The sequence below is a fragment of the Schistocerca nitens genome, chromosome 1 (genome assembly GCF_023898315.1).
Source record: "Schistocerca nitens isolate TAMUIC-IGC-003100 chromosome 1, iqSchNite1.1, whole genome shotgun sequence".
Classification (NCBI taxonomy): Eukaryota; Metazoa; Arthropoda; class Insecta; order Orthoptera; family Acrididae; genus Schistocerca; species Schistocerca nitens.
The window spans coordinates 396,775,389-396,798,529 of record NC_064614.1 but is presented as its reverse complement, the minus strand read 5'-3'; the positions used below and the strand labels follow the sequence as shown (position 1 = coordinate 396,798,529).

General features: G+C 43.3%; 1 protein-coding gene and 1 non-coding gene across 4 annotated transcripts in view; both read right to left on the bottom strand.

The window, feature by feature from the left end:
* The window catches only part of LOC126249507 (uncharacterized), a 155,632-nt gene that overhangs the window by 106,783 nt on the left and 25,708 nt on the right, over window positions 1–23,141 (bottom strand). For all 3 annotated transcript variants that reach the window (XM_049951170.1, XM_049951162.1, XM_049951178.1), the window contains exon 2: window positions 12,860–13,032. In XM_049951170.1, the coding sequence (XP_049807127.1) occupies window positions 12,860–13,031 (172 nt within the window). In that variant the 5' untranslated portion in view covers window position 13,032. The remainder of the gene's footprint in view (window positions 1–12,859; window positions 13,033–23,141) is intronic.
* Trnas-cga (transfer RNA serine (anticodon CGA)) lies at window positions 1,006–1,080 on the bottom strand. Its single transcript has one exon. It is a non-coding gene; the product is annotated as a tRNA-Ser (tRNA).

Below are 23,141 nucleotides of genomic sequence, written 5' to 3'. Positions count from 1 at the left end.
CGTGAACTGAATTTGGAAGACATATCTGGTTTTTGTAACTTCACTTTGATACCACCATCCAATTCTGAAATATTAGAGAGCCAATTCCTTCAAAGAAAGACACAAATTACAGAAAAGCAATTTCTGTGAAGACTTGCTGTTACCCTTTGTTTTTTTAGCAACAGGAGATTCTTATCAAAGCCTTGCATATTTATTCCACATTTTCAAGCCAGTCATATCTCAAATAGCTCCTGCAGTCGGTGAAGCTTTGGTTGAAGGGATGAAGGATTATGTAAACGTAATTCAGTAACATTAATAGCATCAAAACACACATCTAATTGATCATATATTTATATTTAATTTCATATTAAAATTATTTTAAATAAAGAAAACTAATTCAGCTTCAACGTCAGCCACACTTCCAATCAATGTAAAAGGTTAATCTATAGCTGATGATCATCCTGTCATATACACATTTACTACTGGCTACTGCCTCCAACATACATCATTTCTGCCTCCACAAAGCTTTTTTTTTTTTTTTTTTTTTTTTTTTTTTTTTTTTTAAATCGCACTCTCATTAGGCAATAGCTCGCGTAACTTGCCGAGTACAAATTTTTCCAAAGTCAGATAATGAATCATGTTTCCTTGTTGCTGCAGTATTGAAAAATTAGACACTTTTTTATCAATGTCACTGCTGCTAGTGCCCAGTAACACAGCATTTTAGCAAAAAGTCATGCTTCTGTTTAACATTTTAATAAATTTGACAGCGAACATTCTAGAGACACTCTTCTGGACTCCAAGGCAAGATGCAACACTACAAACAGAGTAAAAACAAACACTAGCACAGCATAGTGGCACTTAGTGCTAGCAGGCATGGAATAATGTTCCTTTGATCTGTACTGACACAGTCACGAAACACTGGTTTTGTGTTGGCATCATGTTGCGAACATCAATAGTCCAGGATGAGATTTTCATTCTGCAGTGGAGTGTGCACTGATATGAAACTTCCTGGCAGATTAAAACTGTGTGCCGGGCCGAGACTCGAACTCGGAACCTTTGCCTTTCGAGGGCAAGTGCTCTACCAACTGAGCTACCCAAGCATGACTCACGCCCCGTCCTCACAGCTTTACTTCTGCCAGTACCTCGCCTCCTACCTACCAAACTTCACAGAAGCTCTCCTGCGAACCTTGCAGAACTAACACTCCTGAAAGAAAGGATATTGCGGAGACATGGCTTAGCCACAGCCTGGGGGATGCTTCCAAAATGAGATTTTCACTCTGCAGGGGAGTGTGCACTGATATGAAAATTCCTGGCAGATTAAAACTGTGTGCCGGACCGAGACTCACAAGATTCACAGACGAGCTTCTCTAAGTTTGGAAGGTAGGAGGCGAGGTACTGGCAGAAGTAAAGCTGTGAGGATGGCGTGTGAGTTGTGCTTGGTAGCTCAGTTGGTAGAGCACTTGCCCGCGAAAGGCAAAGGTCCCAAGTTCGAGTCTCGGTCCGGCACACAGTTTTAATCTGCCAGGAAGTTTCATCAATAGTCCAATATAGTGGTTCCCAACAAGTGGTCTGCGGACCCCCAGGGTCAGGGGGTCCGCGAGACTGTGCCAGAGGAGTCCGCAAGATGCTATTAGAATAAAAAATATATTAAATATATTTCCTATGATAACAGATTTTTAGTCACTTCCTGCGCGAGAAGAGCTATAGCGAACGCTAACTTCTGCGTCTAGCGTCTTCCTAGAGCCAACTGACACTAGCACACTCTAGCGCAAAACTAGAATTAGATAGGATTTCAGACCGAAAGTTTCAAGTTTGGAACCTAATATTTCAGAAATAATGGACTCCAAGGTCAGATTGAACTCATCTCATTAAGAACTTAAAATTAAAAGTAACTGTATACTGATGGAGTATTCTGTTGTAACTGTATTTTTTTAAATAAATAATACTGTGTATGAAATTAGTGTTTTCTTATTTTTCACACATGTCTACTCAATGCAACCTCAAGTGTAGTACACTTTAAAGGCCAACACTCCCAGTTTTAATTTTTTTCCTGTCATTTTCAGTTCATACTCAATTTTTATTTTTTTAAGGAGTTTGTTATATTAAACACCCAGATTTGAAGACAAAGATTTTGAGCAATAATCAAAAATTTAACAGTAACAATGATGGCTAAATTGAAAAAATTTTAAGCTCAATATTTTTTCAATAATGAATATGTCAATTTTTTTTCAAGTACCAAAAATAGAAAGCGTATAAAAAGACTCTTAATTTGGCTCTTTTAGGTACTTGATACAGTGATACGACAAGGTACCAATCATGCTCAATGGGAGGGGGGGGGGGAGGGGGGGGGGTGTCCTGGAGAAAATTTTGTTGGGAACCCCTGGTCAAATACTAGCTGGCATAATCCGTATCACTTCAGGCAGGGGGGTTACCTTCCTAGTCTTACATAAAATTCAGAAGTAAGTAAGGAACTTTGTTTTCTTCCCCCTCCAAAAATATTCCTGCCCCGAGATACAGGCCTACAAAGATGACACTGCAAACACCATTTTGAATATGCAAATTTCGGAATTTTTTTTTTAAATGCTGTATCTCTGTAACAGTTCTAGATATTCTGATAAGAGTTGTTTTTATTTGAAAGATAGTTGCTTTATGATTACAATGGTATCCTCCATATGGACATTCTGTCAAAGTTCTTTTACTGCCACCTTTTTAATTTTTTTTTACAATTTACAGAAATATTTTTTTTTAATTCCAATCCAGAAAAGTTAGTTTTTTTCTGTTGATTAGTAACATGTAGTACTACATACTCTGTAAATGAGAGCTTCCACTTTTAAGTTGGACAGGTTTTATTTTAAAAAATCATTTTTTGAACTTTCAAGGGTAATGTATGTCTTCACTGAAGTTGTTTCTCACTTATTTCTTTGTTACAATGTTAATTAGTATTGTCTTTGTTGCACCTATTTCTCATCACTTTCTTTGTTGCAGTTATTTTCACTTTCATTGTTGCAGCTGTTTCTTACACTTTGTAATACTTTCTTGTCAGTTTATTTATCGTGGTCGTTCATTGCAGGTTTCTGTATTGTAGTTGTTCAATGCTAATTTGTTTACTGAAGAAACTTCTAAGAAATCTGAGACGTCTATTTATGTGTGTACTGCACGAATTTTGAACGTTGTGTGATAACTTTGAAGAACTTACTGGAGCACATGACATGTGACATCTTGGTTGGGTGTGTGAAGTCATTAGTAGTCTGGGATGTAAAGTGAGGGTCTTGTTTGCTTTAAAAATGTGTTGACTGCCCTGGAAAGGGAAGACTGTCTTTACGGACACTTTGCCTGGACGAGGTAGCAGATAACTCTGCAGAAATTACATACGTGACATGGGAGGAAAATACACTAATTAAGAAAACTGTTCCCTTTGACACTTTCATGAACTTGGTAAATCGTCAGTCAAGCAGTAACACACCAGCACCTGAAGAAATTGCAACAACACATTACAGAAGTGAAAGGGTGTGGCGTACAGGCTGAAGGTTTAGTGCTTCACTGTAATTTTGCTGAGAACTGGTCTGTAATTCTCCCACAAGAAGTACAAGGGTCTCATTGGAGTAATGGCCAGGTTTCAATTTTGACAGGAGCGACATATTTTCAAAACAAGACCACAAGTGTTGCAGTTATAAGTGATGACACAGGACATGACTCAGCACGTGCTTTGCTAGCAATGCATAAAAAATTCAACTGCAAACAGGGGCAGAGAAGATCATCATTATTTCTGCTGGTGCTCCTCGTCATTTTATAAATTGTTACCAGCTTTTTGAATTGAGTAAGTCGCTTGTGCCAACTGACTGACTCGTTGGTTTAAAGGACGAAGGACTGGGGGGGGGGGGGAGATCAAAGTGCGATGTCATTGGTCCCTTGTTCCCGGTAAAATAATTACACAAGGGAAAGAAGAAAAGAAAGGAGACGTACAGCCCAATAACAGGAGAATGGAAGAACCAGAAGAACGACAGAAGGAAAACCAACACTACTATGACTAAAACAAGAAAAGAAAACCACAGAGAGAAGCAAGAAACAGGTAGAAGGCATAAAAACAAGAGAGCAGATGACCATAGCCGGCCGACATGAGAATAAAAAGGACAAGCTAACCACTCTGCGACACATTAAAACATCCAGCCTTAAAGCATTACAGTGGAGAACATAAAGGGATAAAAGACATGTGCGAAAACTTATATGGAATGATAAAACTCACTGTCACGTATAAAACTAAATTAGTCGATGAGGCGTTGTCAGCTAAAATTAATGGCAACGAGTCCGGTAACTGAAGAGTCTGTCGCAGGGTAGCCAAAGGAGGACAGCTCACCAAGATATGGGCCACTGTCAGCTGGGCACTGAACCGACACTACTGAGGTGGGTCATCATGGCAGAGAAGGTAGCCATATGTCACCCAAGTGTGGCCAATGTGGAGCTGACAGAGAACCACAGAGCCCCTGCGAAAGCCCCGCGTTGAGGTCTTCCACACATTCGTAGTCTCCTTAATGGCACACAGTTTGTTGTGCGTTCTGAGGTTATGCCATTCCACCTTCCAAAGCCGCAAAACATTACAGTGTAGTACTGAATGCACGTCAGTTGCAGAGACACCGTTCTCCGTAAGCGGTTTCCGCGTAGCCTGTCGGCAAGTTAGTTGCCTGGGATTCCGACATGACCTGGGGTCCAGTCAAACACCACTCAACGACTGAACCGTTCTAGGGCATAGCTAGACTCTTGGATGGTCACTACCAAATGATGACAAGGGCGGCACAGGTTGATAGCTTGCAGGCTGCTCAATGAGTCAGTACACAGAAGAAACGACTACCCAGGGCATGAACGGATGTGCTCAACAGCACGAGATATAGCCACCAGCTTGGCAGTGAAAACACTGCAGCCGTCAGGCAAGGAATGCTGTTCAATATGTCCTCCATGGACACACACAAAGCCGATGTGATCATCAGCCATCGATATAAACCACTTCATGGCCTCGGTACATGTCAAGGATCTTGAGGAAGTGGTAGTGGAGAGCCACGGGATTAACTGAGTCCTTAGGGTAATGTGAAAGGTCCAGACGCAGCTGCAGCCTCTGTGTACACTATGGAGGCGTTCGTGAATGGACCTCAAGAATAGGGGATAAAGGCAAGGACTCCAGTTCAGAAAGAAAGGACTGGACACAAACTGCAATTGGAAGCCCTGATGTGGGAGACAAAACCACAGTCGGTGGGAAAAGGAGACGGTAATTCAGATGTACAGGAGAACTACGAACACGTGCAACGTAACTGACCACCAGTTGTGCACGCTTAACCTGCAATGGAGGGACTCCGGCCAACACCAGGACACTGGTCACCGGACTCATCCTAAAAGATCCTGTCGCTAGGTGAACACCAGAGTAGTGCAATGGGTCGAGTAAACTCAACACTGAGGGCGCCGCCGAACCAGAAACCAGACTCCCATAGGCAAGGCGGGGTTGAACAAGGGCTCTGTAGAGCTGCAGCAACGTAGAGCGATCTGCACCCCAGTTGGCGTTGCTCAGGCAGCAGAGGGCATTGAGATGCTGCCAGCACTTCCGCTTAAGCTGATAAGTTGAGGAAGCCAAGTCAATCAGGCATCTAAAACCAGTCCTAAGAATCAATATGTCTCCATTACAGTGAGTGGATCGTCATTAAGGTAAAATTCTGGTTCCGGATGAACGATACGATGCTGACAGAAGTGCATAACACACGACTTTGCCGCTGAAAACTGGAAACCATGGGCTAGAACCCATGACTGCACCTTGTGGATGTTTCCCTGTAGGAGCCGCTCAGCAACACCAGTACTGGTGGAGCAGTACGAAATGCAGGAGTCGTCTGCATACAGAGAAGGTGAGACACACGGCCCTACAGCTGCTGCTAGACCATTAATGACCACTAAAATTAGAGATACATTCAATCAGTGCCCTGCGGGACCCCATTCTTCTGGATATGGGGGGGAGGGACTCTGGGAAGCAACAACTTGGACACACAAAGTATGAAGTGACAGGAAATTTTGGATAAAAATAGGGAGTGGGCCTCTGAGACCCCACTCGTATAATTTGGCAAGGCTATGATGTCGCCAGGTCGTGTCATACGCTTTTCGTAAATCAAAAAAGATGGCAACCAGGTGTTGGCATCTAGAAAAAGGCTGTTCAGATGGTAGACTCAAGGGACACAACATTATCAGTGGTAGAGTGACCCTTGCGGAAGCCGCCCTGGCATGGAGTCAGTAGGCCATATGACTCAAGGACCCAACCCAACCGCCGACACACCATAGTTCCAGCAGCTTACAAAGTATGTTGGTGCAGCTGATGGGCTGATAGCTACCCACATCAAGCGGGTTTTTACCGGGTTTGAGCACCAGAATGATGGTGCTCTCCTGCTATTGCGATGGAAAGACGCCATCGCATCAGATCCGGTTGAAGGTGACAAGGAGATGTCGCTTGCAGTCAGATGAGAGATGTTTAATCATCTGACTGTGGATCCGATCTGGCCCAGGAGCAGTGTCGGGGCAATGTGCAAGGGCACTGAGGAGCTCCCACTCTGCAATGGGGCGTTATAGTATTCACTATGACGTGTAGTGAACGAGAGGACTTTCCCTTCCAGTCGCCGTCTGAGAGTGCGAAAGGCTGGAGGGTAATTCTCCGATGCAGAGGATCGAGCATAGTCCTCAACAAATGGCAATCACGTTTGCATCGGTAGATAACACGCCATTTATGTTAACACCGGGAACACCTGTTGGGATCTGGTACCCGAAAACACGTTTGATCTTTGTCGAGACTTGGGAAGGTGACTTATGGCACCCAATGATCGAAACGTATCTCTCCCACACTCCTGCTTCTGTTGTTTAATAAGGTGGCGAATGCGGGCACAGAGCCATTTAAAGGCTATGAGGTGCTCCACAGAAGGGTGCCGCTGTAGAGCTCGCCGACACTCCTTAATTGCTTCAGCGACTTCCAGTGACCACCAAGGGACTGCCTTTGTGAGGGATTGTGTTTTCTGCCACAGAAACCATTGTTTTAGTCACCTGCTCTACCATCACATCGATGTTACTGTGTGGGGGAGATTCAACGGTGACAGCAGAGGTGAAAGTCTCCCAGTCCCCCTTGTTTAAAGCTCATCTGGGCAGGCGTCGGTGGGCCTGACAGCGGGGCAGTGACAGGAAGGTGGGGAAGTGGTCACTACCACACAGGACGTCATGTACTCTCCAGTGGATAGATGGGGTAAGTCCTGGGCTGCAAAGTGATAAACCAATGGCCTACTAACTACCATGAGCCACACTGAAATGTGTGGCAGTCCCAGTATTAAAGAGACAGAGGTTGAGTTATGGGCATTAAAATCTCCCAAAAGTAGGAAAGGTTTAGGGAATTGGTCAATCAGTGCAGTTAATACAGTCAGGGATACAGCACCACCTGGAGGAAGATATCCATTGCAAAAAGTAATTTCCTGTATCGTCCTTATCCTGACAGCCACAGCTTCAAGAGGGGTTTGAAGGGGCACAGGTTCATTACAGACAGAGTAGGACATAAACGCAAACTCCACGTGATACTCTATTATAGTCGCTACGGTTCCTATAGTATCCCTTACAGCCATGGAGGGAACGAGGTATCCTGGAGGGCAATGCAGAAAGCTGGAGTAAAGCGTAACAGTTGTAGCTCAGCCACACGGTGGAAAAAAATGCCGCAATTCCACTGGAGGATGATGTCATTGTGAGACTGGGAAGGCATGGAACATTCAATGGGGCAGTTTACGCCTCAGGGTCACCTGCTGCCACTGACTTTTTGCCTGAGCAGTCTATATCCATTGTGTCTGGGGGTCCGGCAAGATCCAGGTCCCCAGCAGACGCCAGAATCTCCATCTCACCCGCAGACGCAGAGCTTGTAGGCAGCGGTAGTGTGGGTGCCACCACAATTCCCTTGGTCTTGGGGATCTTCTCTTTGGATTTCTCTCGCTGCTCCTTGAGTTTTCCTGGTGAGGAGGACTTCACTGATTCTGTCTCCGGGACTGAGGATGAATGTGAAGCCCTATGACCAGCTGTTTTTGGGCTCTTTAGCCACTGGCAGGTGTCATCTTTCCCCCTAGCAGAAACCTGGGAAGGGAGTGACCCAAGGGACCCCTTCCTAGCGAGAGGAGTCTAAGAAGACTTACGCTTCTCCGGTGCAGAAGTGGGGACTGATATCCCCGGGGGTTGGGGGGTGTTGCTCCCAAAGTAGATGGTGCAGGAGCAACAGGGAGGGAAGTGCCCCCCACCATCAAGGGGGCAGAGTAGTCTTCCGGCTCTGAGAGGCGACCTGGGTTGGCGGAGCTGATGGTTCCAGATTGTTGTAGTGGCGGCATAAGACGATGTCATACACACAGGATGAAGACATTCAAATTTTCTCTTAGCCTCAGTGTAGGTCAGTCAGTCCAGGGTCTTGTACTCCATGATTTTCCTTTTTTCTGGAGAATCCTGCAGTCAGACAAGCAAGGCAAATGGTGCTCTCCATAGCTGACACAGATGGGAGGCGGTACACATGGAATATTGGAATGTGATGGGTGTGCGCAATCTCGACAGGTGACACTGGAAGTACAGTGTGAAGACATATGGCTGAACTTCGAGCACTTAAAGCACCACATTGGGGGAGGGATGTAGGGCGTAAAGCAGTAGACCATCACCTTGACCTGCTCGGGTTATGTATCACCCTCGAAGGCCAAGATGAAGGCACCTGTGGCAACCTGATGATCTCTCGGACCCCAGTGGACACACCGAAGGAAATTTACACCTTGCCGCTCTAAATTGGCGTGCAGCTCATCATCAGACTGCAAAAGAAGGTCCCTGTGAAATATGATACCCTGGACCATATTTAAGCTCTTATGGGGCATGATGGTTACAGAAACATCCCCCAGCTTGTCACAAGCGAGTAACGCCCGTGACTGGGCAGAGGATGCTGTTTTGATTAAGACTGACCCAGACCTCATTTTGGACAAGCGCTCCACCTCCCCAAACTTGTCCTCTAAATGCTCAACAAAAAAGCTGAGGCTTCACTGTCATGAAAGATTCCCCATCAGCTCTCGAACATACAAGGTACCAGGACAAATAATAGCCGCTGCCATCCTTAGCCTGACGTCCCTTCCATGGTGTTGCCAGGGAGGGAAACGATTTGGGCTCGTACTTCTGTGCGTTGAAATGAGCCATGATCGCTTAGAGACTGCTGGTGTTTGACCACCAGCAAGAGATGATATACTACGATTCATTACGTGTCATCCACCCTGATTCCTCTCACTCCAACCAGGGGTCCTCCCCACAGGTGCCACCCAGCCGCAGCAAAGTCCACCTGGCAGGATGGCCATTGCCGGGAGTCCCAATGCCCCAGGGTGATGGGCATCTACTCCTCGGCATACGTGGGGAGTTAATGGTGCAGGCATCAGCAGAGCGATCCCTGTGTGGTCAGGGGGCTACAGCCAACAAGGTACATGGCGGCCCCACCACAACAGACTGCTACCGTGCTGGATATCAGGTGCAATCAAGCAAACAAGTACATTATCATCATTAGTGTAGAAAACGATACTGCACAGTTGATGGAAAAATATGCACCCAGGAGAGTGACCTCACACAACAGTTGCAGAATGAGCAAAAGTGCAGATCCATTTCGACGAAGGATGGAAAAGGTCTCAGCGCATGATGGACACGATGAACCATGTAAGGCGCCCTCCCCAATTGGCTCGCTCTTCGGGAAAATTTTGAAAAATGGAAGTCAAACCCTCCAGGGGACCATCACATAAAGGCTGAAACGTGTGAGGCTCCTTTTAGTCTTCTCATACGACAGGCAGGAATACCTCGGGCCTATTCTAACCCCCGGACCCGCAGGGGGTCAACTGACTGGGTATACAGTGCTACTGGTCACGGGAAGGAGCCTTGTGATGGTGTAGGAGGCCCGCTGATGCACCATGCTATAAAACATAATCTTTCCAGACCAAATAAGCTGCGATTTAGAATGCTGAGGATTTTATGAGAGTCGTGAAATCTTACACATCCACAACTCTCACTTTTGTCCAAAGAGGAAATCTGAGAACTCCGTGAGCAGAAAAAAGAAAATGGTCCAAACAAACTACTCCTGTGAAAGGAATTCAAGAGACACATTTTTGGACTCAAAGTGATGGGTGAACTCGTACTGTTCGCACTTTAAAGAGCAAGAAAGAAGAAATTTCATGCGTTCGGCCTATACTTCAGAAACAGCAGATTAATGTTCAGATTCACAACCTGAGAAGGGGAATGTTTGTGGCGTGTGTGTATGACTATGACTGGTGCATTGCAGATATTATAGACACCAATTATGAGTTAAACGAAATTGTAGTGAACTTTATGCTACCACATGGACCAAATGCTGGATATAGGTTTCCAGCGAAGGACAGCAACAACACCATCAGTGCTCACTTCCTGTTCACAATGTTTTGAAGATTGTATAAGTGCTCCAGTTCCTATTGGTTCAACAGGATGGCATCACTCTATACTGAAGGAAGATACTGAAGCAGGGGAACGCACTTTTAGTTCACTGACTGGCTAATTTCAGTACAAAACAGAGTGCATATAAGTTGTATAAACTGAAGCCTTCACGTCTTTGGACCTTTCACATACATTTTGGAACCATTTAAAATACTTGAAAAATTGAGTCTCTTACTCATCATTCAAAACTGAAATTATGTTAAGTAAGGCTAGGTTTCGATTTTTATGAGCCTGTTATGTGATAATGTGGTAATTAAACAGGTTTTAGGTATGGCAAAAATTTCAATTGTTTATAAAACCTGTTCAGCCTAAAAGTGGAAGCTCTCCTTTTCAGGGAATGTAGAACTATATGGTACTAATCAGCAGAAAATGAATCAAAAATTTTCTGGATTGGCATTTTCGACAAAAAAATCCACAAATTATAAAAAGTTCAGAATGCCGTAGTACAAGAACTTTGACAGATAAGCCCAAATGGAGGATTCCTTTGTAATCATAAAGTAATTATCTTTCAAATAAAAGAAAAAACCAACAAAATATCTAGAACTGTTCCAGAGACACAGCATTTTAAAAATTTTTACGAAATTCTTATCTTCAAAATGGCACGCGCAGTGTCATCTTTGGAGGGCTGTATCTCAGAGCAGAAATTTTTTTGGAGAAAACAAAAAAATGTGTGTTCCTTACCTAGTCCTCCATTTAACAAATGCTAAATTCAATAACTCCCCGAGACTATGCAGATAAGATTTTTTCCTAGCCTGCCTGAATTGATATGGACTTTGCCAGCTGTGAACAACATTGCAGGACATGTTTCAAACTCAGTGTAAACAAATCTTAATACATAACTGCAAAGCTACTGAACAAATTATATTTGTATAATGCATGTTTGCCCATCAGCTATTTTTATTTTAAACCCCAATGTAAAACAGTTTTAGTCTAAGACCATCTTCACGGATACCAAAAAATAAACTAAAATAAAAAATTATTACATGTAGTGCACAGAAAATATTACAAATTCTGATCCAAGAAAGTGCAAAATATACATGAATACTTACAAGGTTAAAACAGTTTAAGCCACAAGATCACATCTGTCATTACTTAAATAATAGCCATGTCTCGTGTCGAGCATGTCATGAATTCCAGAATACAACACAGGACTTTTAGAAGCAAACATACTAATAACAAATATAAATAGAGCATTACTGAGGAGACAATCAGAAGTGTAACTATTACACAACCCATGTGTATGATAGTGGTAGTGGTGAGTAACATACTTTACCCAATCCAAAACTAAAAGGCATAAGAGGCTGAGCTGTTAAGTAAATATTTTGGGAGGTAATGTGTTGTCAATAATCCTTAAAGCCAAATTTGGGCAGCAGATTGGTTATACTGTGGTTATTTACCCCCTTCCTTTCTTTATGGTGTATAAATATTACTGACATACTAGGCCTCTAATTAAGCACTTTTAACAAAACTTTATTTACATATGATGTTTTTCTCTAAATGTAGTCAATATTTTACAGTAATTGTTCACTACTAAAACTTGGATGCATATGAATGCTGAGTGACATTTCAATCCACTGTATTTTAGGTTGTTTTTATGTTATGGACACTATTTTCCATTACATTTATGATACAATTGACATTTGTTTATACACATTTCATTGAGTGTACGCAATGATTAAAATACTGTTTAACTTTAGGGTTCTACAATGCTTTTTACCTCGTCTAGTAAGATCGATGTTATTCTATGTTTCGGGATAACAAGTTCATTTTTCTGTTTACATATGTAACTATACCAGAGATGATCACCAAAGATAGTCCAGTCCTGTGCATTTAGCAAGAAATTTTGTCATTGAGGTATTTTCATACCATACGACGAAAATACTTTCTGACGATCTTTGATCAACTCCTCAATATTTTGTACAATTATAATACTTATACTTCTGATCTCTTCAGTATTGCTCTGTTTACACTTGTTATTGGTATATTTGTTTCTAAAAATCCAGTATTGTATACTGGAGTTCATGACATGCTCTACACATGAGACATGGCTCTTGTTTAAGTAATGACAGATATGGTTATGTGGCTTAAACTGTCTTAAACCTGTTAAGTATTCATTCCTCGGAACAGAATTTGTAACATTTCCTGTATACTACATGTAATTTCTAATATATATAGAATCTGTGAATATGGTATGTGACTGAAACTGGTCGATATTTGAGTTTAAAACAAACAACAGCTGGTGGTAAAACATGCATTTTATGCATTACTTGACAGCTGTTTACAGTCACCTTCCAAAAATGTTCAAATTATATTTATTTCCACAGACACAAAAATTAATATTATGGGACAAATACCATATACATACCTTGCATAAGAGCTACATTAAGTTTGACAGGTTTGTCCCAACTCTTATGTGAGGACTGAGCACCATTAGAATTTTCATCTGAGGAACTGGGTTTAACTTCCGGTTGCGAAGCAGGATATTTTGCTAGGTCCTGCAAACTTCTCATTTGTTGCGAAGCAGGTCCACAAGCCATCCTGATAAATAAATATGACAGAAATGAACATTATTATAAGTATCTATGACAGCTCTGTAAAATGTGTTAGCTCAGTGCTGTCAAGTATTTGTGACTGCTCTGAAAGACATATCTTAAACCACTCTTGAGGATACAAGCATCATAACAATAGAGCTCTTACCGTGTTTAGAAGAAATGTTGAGAAGCCAGTGACAAGTTACAGCTTATAGATAGTGTATGAGCCACACTTACATCATTCAATTGTAGCAACCCCATCAGGGAAATGCAGGTATTCATGTCCAACACACACGGACAGCTGTCAAATCACCCAAATATTTATACTAAAGGCTAGCATATTTGGCAACTCATTGGTTGTGTATTTTGTTGGTTTTAGCATCATCAATACATTCCATATGAACAAAGTTGGTTTTCCCACCGTCATATCATTATGCAACATAAAATCTTCAAGATTGCAGGATATGAGTATCACAGTTTATGGAAATTAACTGATCTCTAGTCACGTTCTGGAGTCTACCCAACACAATTGCTCATACACAGTTTTTATAGGTTGCTGATGCCTTAATGTAGATGACAGTTCAGGTGAACAGATCTATTGCTCTCTCAGATATTCTTTTACTGCTTCATGCTCTAATATTGTCCAGGCAATGATCTCTATTATACCGAATATTGTGGAAGACTTAAATCTGATTTGTTTCTGAAGAACACTTTCTTCTTCACAAGCACCGAATCTATTTTTCTGCAAGCTTTGGTATTTAGTATGAATAAAAAGAAAAGATTCTAAATGAATGGCCTATATCTACTGAAATTTCACAAGCAATCAGGTGATTGCAAAAGGCACAAAATAATTACTAGCCCATGCTGTATCCATTTACATATCCTGAAAAGGAATAACACCATTAATATTAATAAATTAACAATTAACTATGCCTCAAACTGATTTTAACACTGTAATCCACGTGTTATACATTAGTAAAAGGGTGGCACACAAATGTGTGTTCCTTGGCAAATGTGTGAAGAAATAGCCCTGGAATTTTTAATGTGATGGCAACATACTTTCCTGAATGAGTCTTAATTATCTGTCATGGTCTTGTGAAGGCCTTTGTACATGTCAGGAACCGCACGTTTTTTTCTGTGAACTTTATTGATTCTTTCATTAATTTCAGTTTATTAAGCCCCCTGAATTAGCCATATTGAAGGTGAATCATGGAAGTGTCTTGAAGGATATTACTTCATTTGAGAAACTAGGCCAACACTCAGGCCAAATACTTTAAACGAATCAGCCTACTCTTCTTTTCCACGAAGCACTAGTAATCCAGAACAGGTATCAGCTTAGCCAAGAATTTGAGATGCATTATCCTGAGTAATCTGGACACATTACATCACTGTCAAAGTTGTCTCTTCTCTGAAAGTCCACTGTTAACCAACTGACCACTATCATTGACGAAGCATTCTAAAAATGTCATTTGTAGCTCATCTAATTCACTTGGGCTGGCTTCGCTACGCAACAATGATTTAACCTGAAAGAACATCACCGACCAAACCAATTTTTTTAGCAGTTTTCATCTGTTGCAGGGAGAACTATCAGAAATTATAAACTGTTTGGCGGTGGTGGTGTTGGGGAGAAGGATGGAGGAGCGGGCGTAAAAAGAGGGGAGGAATGCAAGGCTGAAGAAATGGTTGTACTGCAGTAGGATTTGCTCAACTCAAAAATAGTGTCGCCACCTATAATTGATTTTAATAACAGCAAAGATGGAGCTGATTTACTACTGCTGTAAAGACTTGCTGAAAAACTACTCATGCATACATCACATTATCTGATACCAGATAAGAAATTACAACTCTTGCTGCTAGCTAGCAATTGTGTGTAGGCAAACGTCTACAAGAAAAATAGGCTCACAGATACCATTAACACACACTGTGGAATTAAGCCTTTCCCAGGTACCTAGCCACCAAACAGATATTCAAATAAGAAAGATGAGGCATCAACAATCAAGAACAGGTATCAGCTTAGCCAAGAATCCAAGATGCATTATCTCGAATAATCTGGACAAATTAGGAGCACACTACTGTGCTCACAAATGTGGAATTTGTTGAGATTGTGCATCAACATGAATGGCCTTGGCTGCTGTGTAGTACCACCTGCACAATCTGGCACTGACCCACGATTATCCTTTTCCTAAGTCAAACTGTTCAATTCCCAGGTACCTTATTATGCTGCACAATAATGCATTATACTAAAATACCTGGGAACTGAACAGGGTGACTTAGAAAAAGGCTAGCTTTGGATCAGTGCCGGGCTGTGCAGGTGGTAACACACATAGCATTGACTACACTTTAATAGGGGTGGGGGGGGGGGGGGCGGGGATGTAGGTTTGTAGATATGTTAGCTGTGAAGGCACGAGAGCCACAAATATATGACAGAATTACTGCTATCGAAGAGACTCTGCCTACACTTTTTTGGGGGAGGTGGGGTGGAGGAGGTGTAATATCTTCAAACTGTAATAGAGATTCGTTTTAATGAAATACAGTCAATTGTTGAACCACATGACAGGCAATGTGCCATGTACAGTAAGTTTTCTGCAAAAATATGCTATTTTGGCAGACTGCAGTTAAGTGTTACTGTTTTGAGAAGTAAAGAAAATGATTGATCTCTGTCACATACCGATGAAAATTTCATGTGGCAAAGAACAACCTATGGATGTTCATATGGTGTGGAATGTGATACGAAAAAATTGAGACTGGTGAACCAAAATATAGTTAATGTGACCTATTTTTATATATGGTTTCATCACTAGATCATCATTAGTGAATGTTGTGCTGAAGTGAGCTCTGAACTAACTGTGGAAGACAGTGGTACCTGTGATGGTTGTCAAAAAATTAATGAACTGCATTTAATTTTAATTTCATGAGTGTATGGAAATGTGTTGGACATGTTTATTTAGGGTGGGGAAGGGGCTGGTTATTTGAGTGCAAGTAGGAGCAAGTTTTTTTTTTTTTAGTGTGTTCTTTTTTGTGTTATGTAACTATGGAACTGCCAACCTTGCCAAATGGGGAGGATTGCTTACTTCACCAATACATCTTTCAAATAACTTCCGGGAATTCAGCCAGGTAACACTTTCAGCGACCGCCGATATTTCGGCGGGAGAACACCCCGCCATTTTCAAGGCAAACTGCAACGGACAGGCGGCGTGCATGCAAATTTAATACCTCGGTTCTGCGACAGAAGCAGGAAAGATAACACACACACTGAACACTAGTGCCACCAAAGATGACCAAAGTCAGAGCTATCGATAGTGAGACTATGAATTCACAGGTGAGGCAGCATTGACTCTGTTCCTCTGTTTTTTGACAAGGGAGAGAGCCGGATTCCAAACAGAGTTTAAACAGAAACCTCCATCCCTGTTAACGAGGTTGCTCGCTAGTTTAATCTCAACTGCCTCCTTAATGACACTGTCCCAATAGCTGGACGTGCATGCCAATATCTCGGTGTTATTATATAACATGGGGTGACCAGTATCCAAGCAATGTTCGGCAATAGCAGATCTATTTGGCTGCTGTAATCGTGTGTGCCGTTTATGCTCAGTACATCTGTCCTCCACGGTCCTGATAGATTGACCAATATATGCCATACCGCAGCTACAGGGAATACGATACACACCTGCCTTACGCAATCCAAGATCATCCTTAACGGAACTCAAAAGTGCTCTAATTTTAGATGGAGGTCGGAAAACACATTTCACATCGTATTTCCGTAAAATACGACCGATCTTATTGGACGTGTTTCCTACGTAAGGCAAAAAGGCAGTAGACTTAGGTGTTGACTCAGAATTATCATCAATCACCCGATGTACAGTTGGTCGATAGCGCAACGCACGTTCAATCTGTCTATCACTATAACCATTTTGACGAAATGTAACTTCAAGATGGGACAGCTCAGCTGGCAAAGTCTCAGCGTCAGAAACGACATGTGCCCTGTGTACCAAGGTACGAAGTACCCCTTCACGCTGAGCCGAATGGTGACAACTATTAGCTTGTAAGTACAAATCGGTGTGAGTACGTTTCCTGTAGACTGCATGTCCCAATGATCCATCATCCTTCCTCCTAACCAACACGTCGAGAAAGGGAAGGCAACCATCCTCTTCCACCTCCATCGTAAAACGAATGTTCGGGTGGATCGAGTTCAGATGTTCTAGAAAGACATTCAAATTTTTCCTACCGTGAGGCCAAACAACGAAGGTATCGTCAACGTATCTAAAGAAACAGGCGGGTTTTAAAGGCGCCGACTCCAATGCACGTTCCTCGAAGTCTTCCATAAATAAATTTGCGATCACAGGAGACAACGGACTACCCATCGCAACTCCATCTGTCTGCTCGTAATACTGGTCATTAAATAAAAAGTAAGTGGATGTCAACACATGCCTAAAGAGATTAGTTAAATCAGCACCAAACCTGGCTTCAATTAACCGCAACGAATCAGACAGAGGAACACGAGTGAAGAGAGAGACCACATCGAAACTCACTAAAATATCAGAGTCATTCAGCCTCAGTCCCTCCAAACGACGTAAAAAATCAGCTGAGTTCCTGATATGATGTTCACACTGTCCTACTTGTGGACTCAACAGAGAAGCAAGATGCTTGGATACACGATATGTCGGAGCGCCGATGTTACTCACTATAGGACGGAAAGGAACCCCTTCCTTATGAACCTTTGGAAGGCCATATAACCTAGGGGGAACGGCACTATAGGTGTTAAGCCTCTTGATTGTGTCCTGCGAAAAACCACTTTTCTTCAGGAGGCTGTTGGTCTTTCTCTCAACACTTTTCGTGGGGTCAGCATCGATTCTGCGATACGCTGAATCAGATAGTAAATGTTGCATCTTTTGTACATAATCAGGTTTATTTAAAACAACGGTGGCATTGCCCTTGTCAGCAGGTAAAATAACAATACTGGGATCAACTTTGAGAGAGCGTAAAGCAGCCCTCTCTGCTGCTGTTACATTACTCTTGGGTGGACGAGCCCTAGTTTCTCCTGGCGTATACAACTTTCAAATAACTTCCGGGAATTCAGCCAGGTCTCACATTGTTTACCTCTACGGGGAGGAAATGTATCGGTGTTTACGTAAGTTGGATAAACTTCGTAGCTGTCGAGTTAGACTGCAATGTGCTTTGTCGTTTTTATTGAGGTGTCGTGATGAAAATCATGTCCCAACATTTGCTAAGGTTGTGCACCATATTAATTCACCTGCCGCCAATCGTATCAAGCAACGTGCTGGCTTGGCTCTTGTTCGCGAAAGGATTCGTTTTACTCGTCGACGTTTGGATTCTGTTTCCAAAGAATTGTATCGTTTTCATTTAATGGTTGCATCTGAAGTGTCTGATTTCACTTGGGATTGGTTGGACGGTGCCTCATGGACCCAAGCTGACTGGGAGTACAACTCCGTTACTGCCCGGCATTTGGCAAAGTTTGAACGTTTTCATCGCGCGGAGTCGGATGTTATATCTCGACGTTCTGTGATAAATCTCACAGAGAAATCTTTTGACGACGCAACCTTATCCGTGCTAGGGAAGGGTTTAAATTTTGCACCCACTCCGAAGAATTTGCCGGTAGTTGATTTTATTAGTTCAATTGAACAGGCAGTTTGCAAACTATCTCCTGACGCTGCAGAGGAAGTTAGGAGGGAGGCATGCTGTGTTTTGACTAGGGCTCGTCCACCCAAGAGTAATGTAACAGCAGCAGAGAGGGCTGCTTTACGCTCTCTCAAAGTTGATCCCAGTATTGTTATTTTACCTGCTGACAAGGGCAATGCCACCGTTGTTTTAAATAAACCTGATTATGTACAAAAGATGCAACATTTACTATCTGATTCAGCGTATCGCAGAATCGATGCTGACCCCACGAAAAGTGTTGAGAGAAAGACCAACAGCCTCCTGAAGAAAAGTGGTTTTTCGCAGGACACAATCAAGAGGCTTAACACCTATAGTGCCGTTCCCCCTAGGTTATATGGCCTTCCAAAGGTTCATAAGGAAGGGGTTCCTTTCCGTCCTGTAGTGAGTAACATCGGCGCTCCGACATATCGTGTATCCAAGCATCTTGCTTCTCTGTTGAGTCCACAAGTAGGACAGTGTGAACATCATATCAGGAACTCAGCTGATTTTTTACGTCGTTTGGAGGGACTGAGGCTGAATGACTCTGATATTTTAGTGAGTTTCGATGTGGTCTCTCTCTTCACTCGTGTTCCTCTGTCTGATTCGTTGCGGTTAATTGAAGCCAGGTTTGGTGCTGATTTAACTAATCTCTTTAGGCATGTGTTGACATCCACTTACTTTTTATTTAATGACCAGTATTACGAGCAGACAGATGGAGTTGCGATGGGTAGTCCGTTGTCTCCTGTGATCGCAAATTTATTTATGGAAGACTTCGAGGAACGTGCATTGGAGTCGGCGCCTTTAAAACCCGCCTGTTTCTTTAGATACGTTGACGATACCTTCGTTGTTTGGCCTCACGGTAGGAAAAATTTGAATGTCTTTCTAGAACATCTGAACTCGATCCACCCGAACATTCGTTTTACGATGGAGGTGGAAGAGGATGGTTGCCTTCCCTTTCTCGACGTGTTGGTTAGGAGGAAGGATGATGGATCATTGGGACATGCAGTCTACAGGAAACGTACTCACACCGATTTGTACTTACAAGCTAATAGTTGTCACCATTCGGCTCAGCGTGAAGGGGTACTTCGTACCTTGGTACACAGGGCACATGTCGTTTCTGACGCTGAGACTTTGCCAGCTGAGCTGTCCCATCTTGAAGTTACATTTCGTCAAAATGGTTATAGTGATAGACAGATTGAACGTGCGTTGCGCTATCGACCAACTGTACATCGGGTGATTGATGATAATTCTGAGTCAACACCTAAGTCTACTGCCTTTTTGCCTTACGTAGGAAACACGTCCAATAAGATCGGTCGTATTTTACGGAAATACGATGTGAAATGTGTTTTCCGACCTCCATCTAAAATTAGAGCACTTTTGAGTTCCGTTAAGGATGATCTTGGATTGCGTAAGGCAGGTGTGTATCGTATTCCCTGTAGCTGCGGTATGGCATATATTGGTCAATCTATCAGGACCGTGGAGGACAGATGTACTGAGCATAAACGGCACACACGATTACAGCAGCCAAATAGATCTGCTATTGCCGAACATTGCTTGGATACTGGTCACCCCATGTTATATAATAACACCGAGATATTGGCATGCACGTCCAGCTATTGGGACAGTGTCATTAAGGAGGCAGTTGAGATTAAACTAGCGAGCAACCTCGTTAACAGGGATGGAGGTTTCTGTTTAAACTCTGTTTGGAATCCGGCTCTCTCCCTTGTCAAAAAACAGAGGAACAGAGTCAATGCTGCCTCACCTGTGAATTCATAGTCTCACTATCGATAGCTCTGACTTTGGTCATCTTTGGTGGCACTAGTGTTCAGTGTGTGTGTTATCTTTCCTGCTTCTGTCGCAGAACCGAGGTATTAAATTTGCATGCACGCCGCCTGTCCGTTGCAGTTTGCCTTGAAAATGGCGGGGTGTTCTCCCGCCGAAATATCGGCGGTCGCTGAAAGTGTTACCTGGCTGAATTCCCGGAAGTTATTTGAAAGTTGTATACGCCAGGAGAAACTCAGGCTTCACCAATACAGATTGCCATACCATAGGCACAACCACAATGGAGGAGTACCTGTGGAAAGGCAAGTCTAATGTGTATTACTTGAAATGGGGCAACAGCCTTTTCACGGGTTGCATGAGGGGGAGGGGGATGCAACAGTCCGGATGACTGAAGTATCTGGTCTTGTAAAATTACACAAATGTCCTTGCTATGCAGGTACAGGGAATAGTTGGCAAGGGAAAACTAAGTTGTTATTTTTCCCCAGAGCTTGGAGCTCTACAGGTTAGAGAATTCGAATACAAACCATAGGGTGAAGTTAGATATTGTGGAAATTAATGAAGTGCCGTGCCAGGAAGAGCAGGGTTTCTGTACAGCTGAGTACCAAAAAATCAAAAGCAGTAATGCACGAGCAGTTCCAATAATGAATCAAAAAATAGGAATGCAGGTGAGCTACGATTAAAAGCATAGTGAACGCATTATCATAGCCAACGCAGAAACAAAGCCAACACACACCACAGTAGTTGTTCAAGTTTATATGCCAACTAATTGTGCTGATGAAGAGATTGCAAGAATGTTTGATGAAATAATAGAAATTATTCATATAGTTCCATGACACAAAAATTTAACTATGATAGGAGATTTGAATCCAAAAGTATGAAAAGGAAGAGATGGGAAAATAGTAAAACACTGACTGTGAGAAAGGATTGGTTGGTTTTGGGGTTTGATGAGGGCTAAACATCGAGGTCATCAGTCCCCTGTTCCAAACAGACATACTTGTTAAAGGCCTATACAGTAAAAGCGTAGCCTCTGCACCCAGAGGGAAGGAACACCAAGGGGTACAGAGCTAAAATGAACACTGCAGTAACACAAAATAGAGGACACTTAAAAGGAGCAGAGCAAATAGTTGACTAGAGTAAAACAGACTACAGTGGTTGATGGATCAGGTAAAAGGTCAACCACGCAACTACAAACGAAGAACCTCCAGCTGGAAAGTGTTGATAGAGGTACCAACACAACTTGTTACATGTCACAATTAAAAGTCAAGTCACTGGAGTGGGTGTAGCCTGAGAAATCATGCGAGAGCACCCACACTAGAGAGTGATAAAACCCAGCTGCACGGATAAAATGTAAAACTGAGTCAGCTATAGAGGCATCGTCACCTAGAATTAAAGGAAGTGCAGCTGGTAAATTAAAGGGCTGCTGTAAGGAGCCTAAAAGGGGGCAGTCCATCAGAAGATGGACCACTGCCAGCCCTGCATCACAGCGACTCTTGGGCGGGTTCTCACAACGAAGGAGGTAGCTGTGGGTCAACCGTGTATGTCCAATTCGGAGATGGCAGACGACAACTGAGTCCCTACACGTGCCCCTCAAGGATGAGTTCCATACGGCCATGGACGACTTGACCATGCGGAGCTTATTTGGCGTGTTCAAGACAGGCCATTCAGAGCTCCAGGCATCGCAAACCTTGCTCCAGGGGTGACGAAGTGGTGGCCTGCTTGGCCAACCGATCGACACGTTCGTTTACTGGAATGCCGATGTGGACTGGGGGGGTCCACACAAATGTCGCTAAACAACCACATTCGGCGAGAGCAAAAACGTCTTGAATATCGCGAACCAAAGGGTCCCGAGAAAAACACTGGTCGAGTGCTTGCAATCCACTCAGGGAGTCACTGAATATTACAAATAACTCCCCAGGGCAGGAGGAAAGGTGAGCGAGTGCACGATAAAGAGCAACCAGCTCCGCAGAGAAAACACTGCTCCCACAAGGCAGAGAATGCTGCTCAACGTAGTCGCCGTGGATGAAAGCAAACCCAGTGCATCCATCGATCACAGAACTATCGGTGTAGACTACATCTGCATCACGAAACGAGGCAAGAAGAGCCAGGAAATGTTGACGAAGACTGGCAGGTGGAACGGAGGACTTGGAGTCGCAGGACAAATCGAAGCAAAGCCGCAAGTGAGGGAGGGACCAAGGAGGGACAGAAGAAGAGGGTAGGAAGGATGGAGGAAGGGGAAGGGACTCAAGTGACAAGAGAAGGGAACGAATGTGGACCGCCATCAGGACACCCGACCTAGGCCGCCGTTGTGGGGAGGGGAGTGCAGAAGATGGAAAAAAGAGCCTGCAGTTTGGGTGGTCGGGCAAGGCGTGGACGCAGGCAATGTATGACGCAAGCAACTGTTGTCGGTGGAATCGCAGGGGAGGGATTGCAGCTTCTATAAGAAGGCTAGTCACCAGACTAGTGCAGAAGGCACCTGTCACCAGTCTGACGCCACAATGGAGAATCGGGTCGAGGATCTGCAACGTTGAAGGTGCTGCTGAGTTGTACACCACGCTCCCGTAGTCGAGACGGGACTGGACTAAGGCCTTACAGAGCTGTAGGAGGGTTGTTCGTGCAGCCCCCAAACGGTGTGGCTGAGGCAGCGAAGGATGTTGAGGTGCCACCAGCACTGTTGTTTAAGCT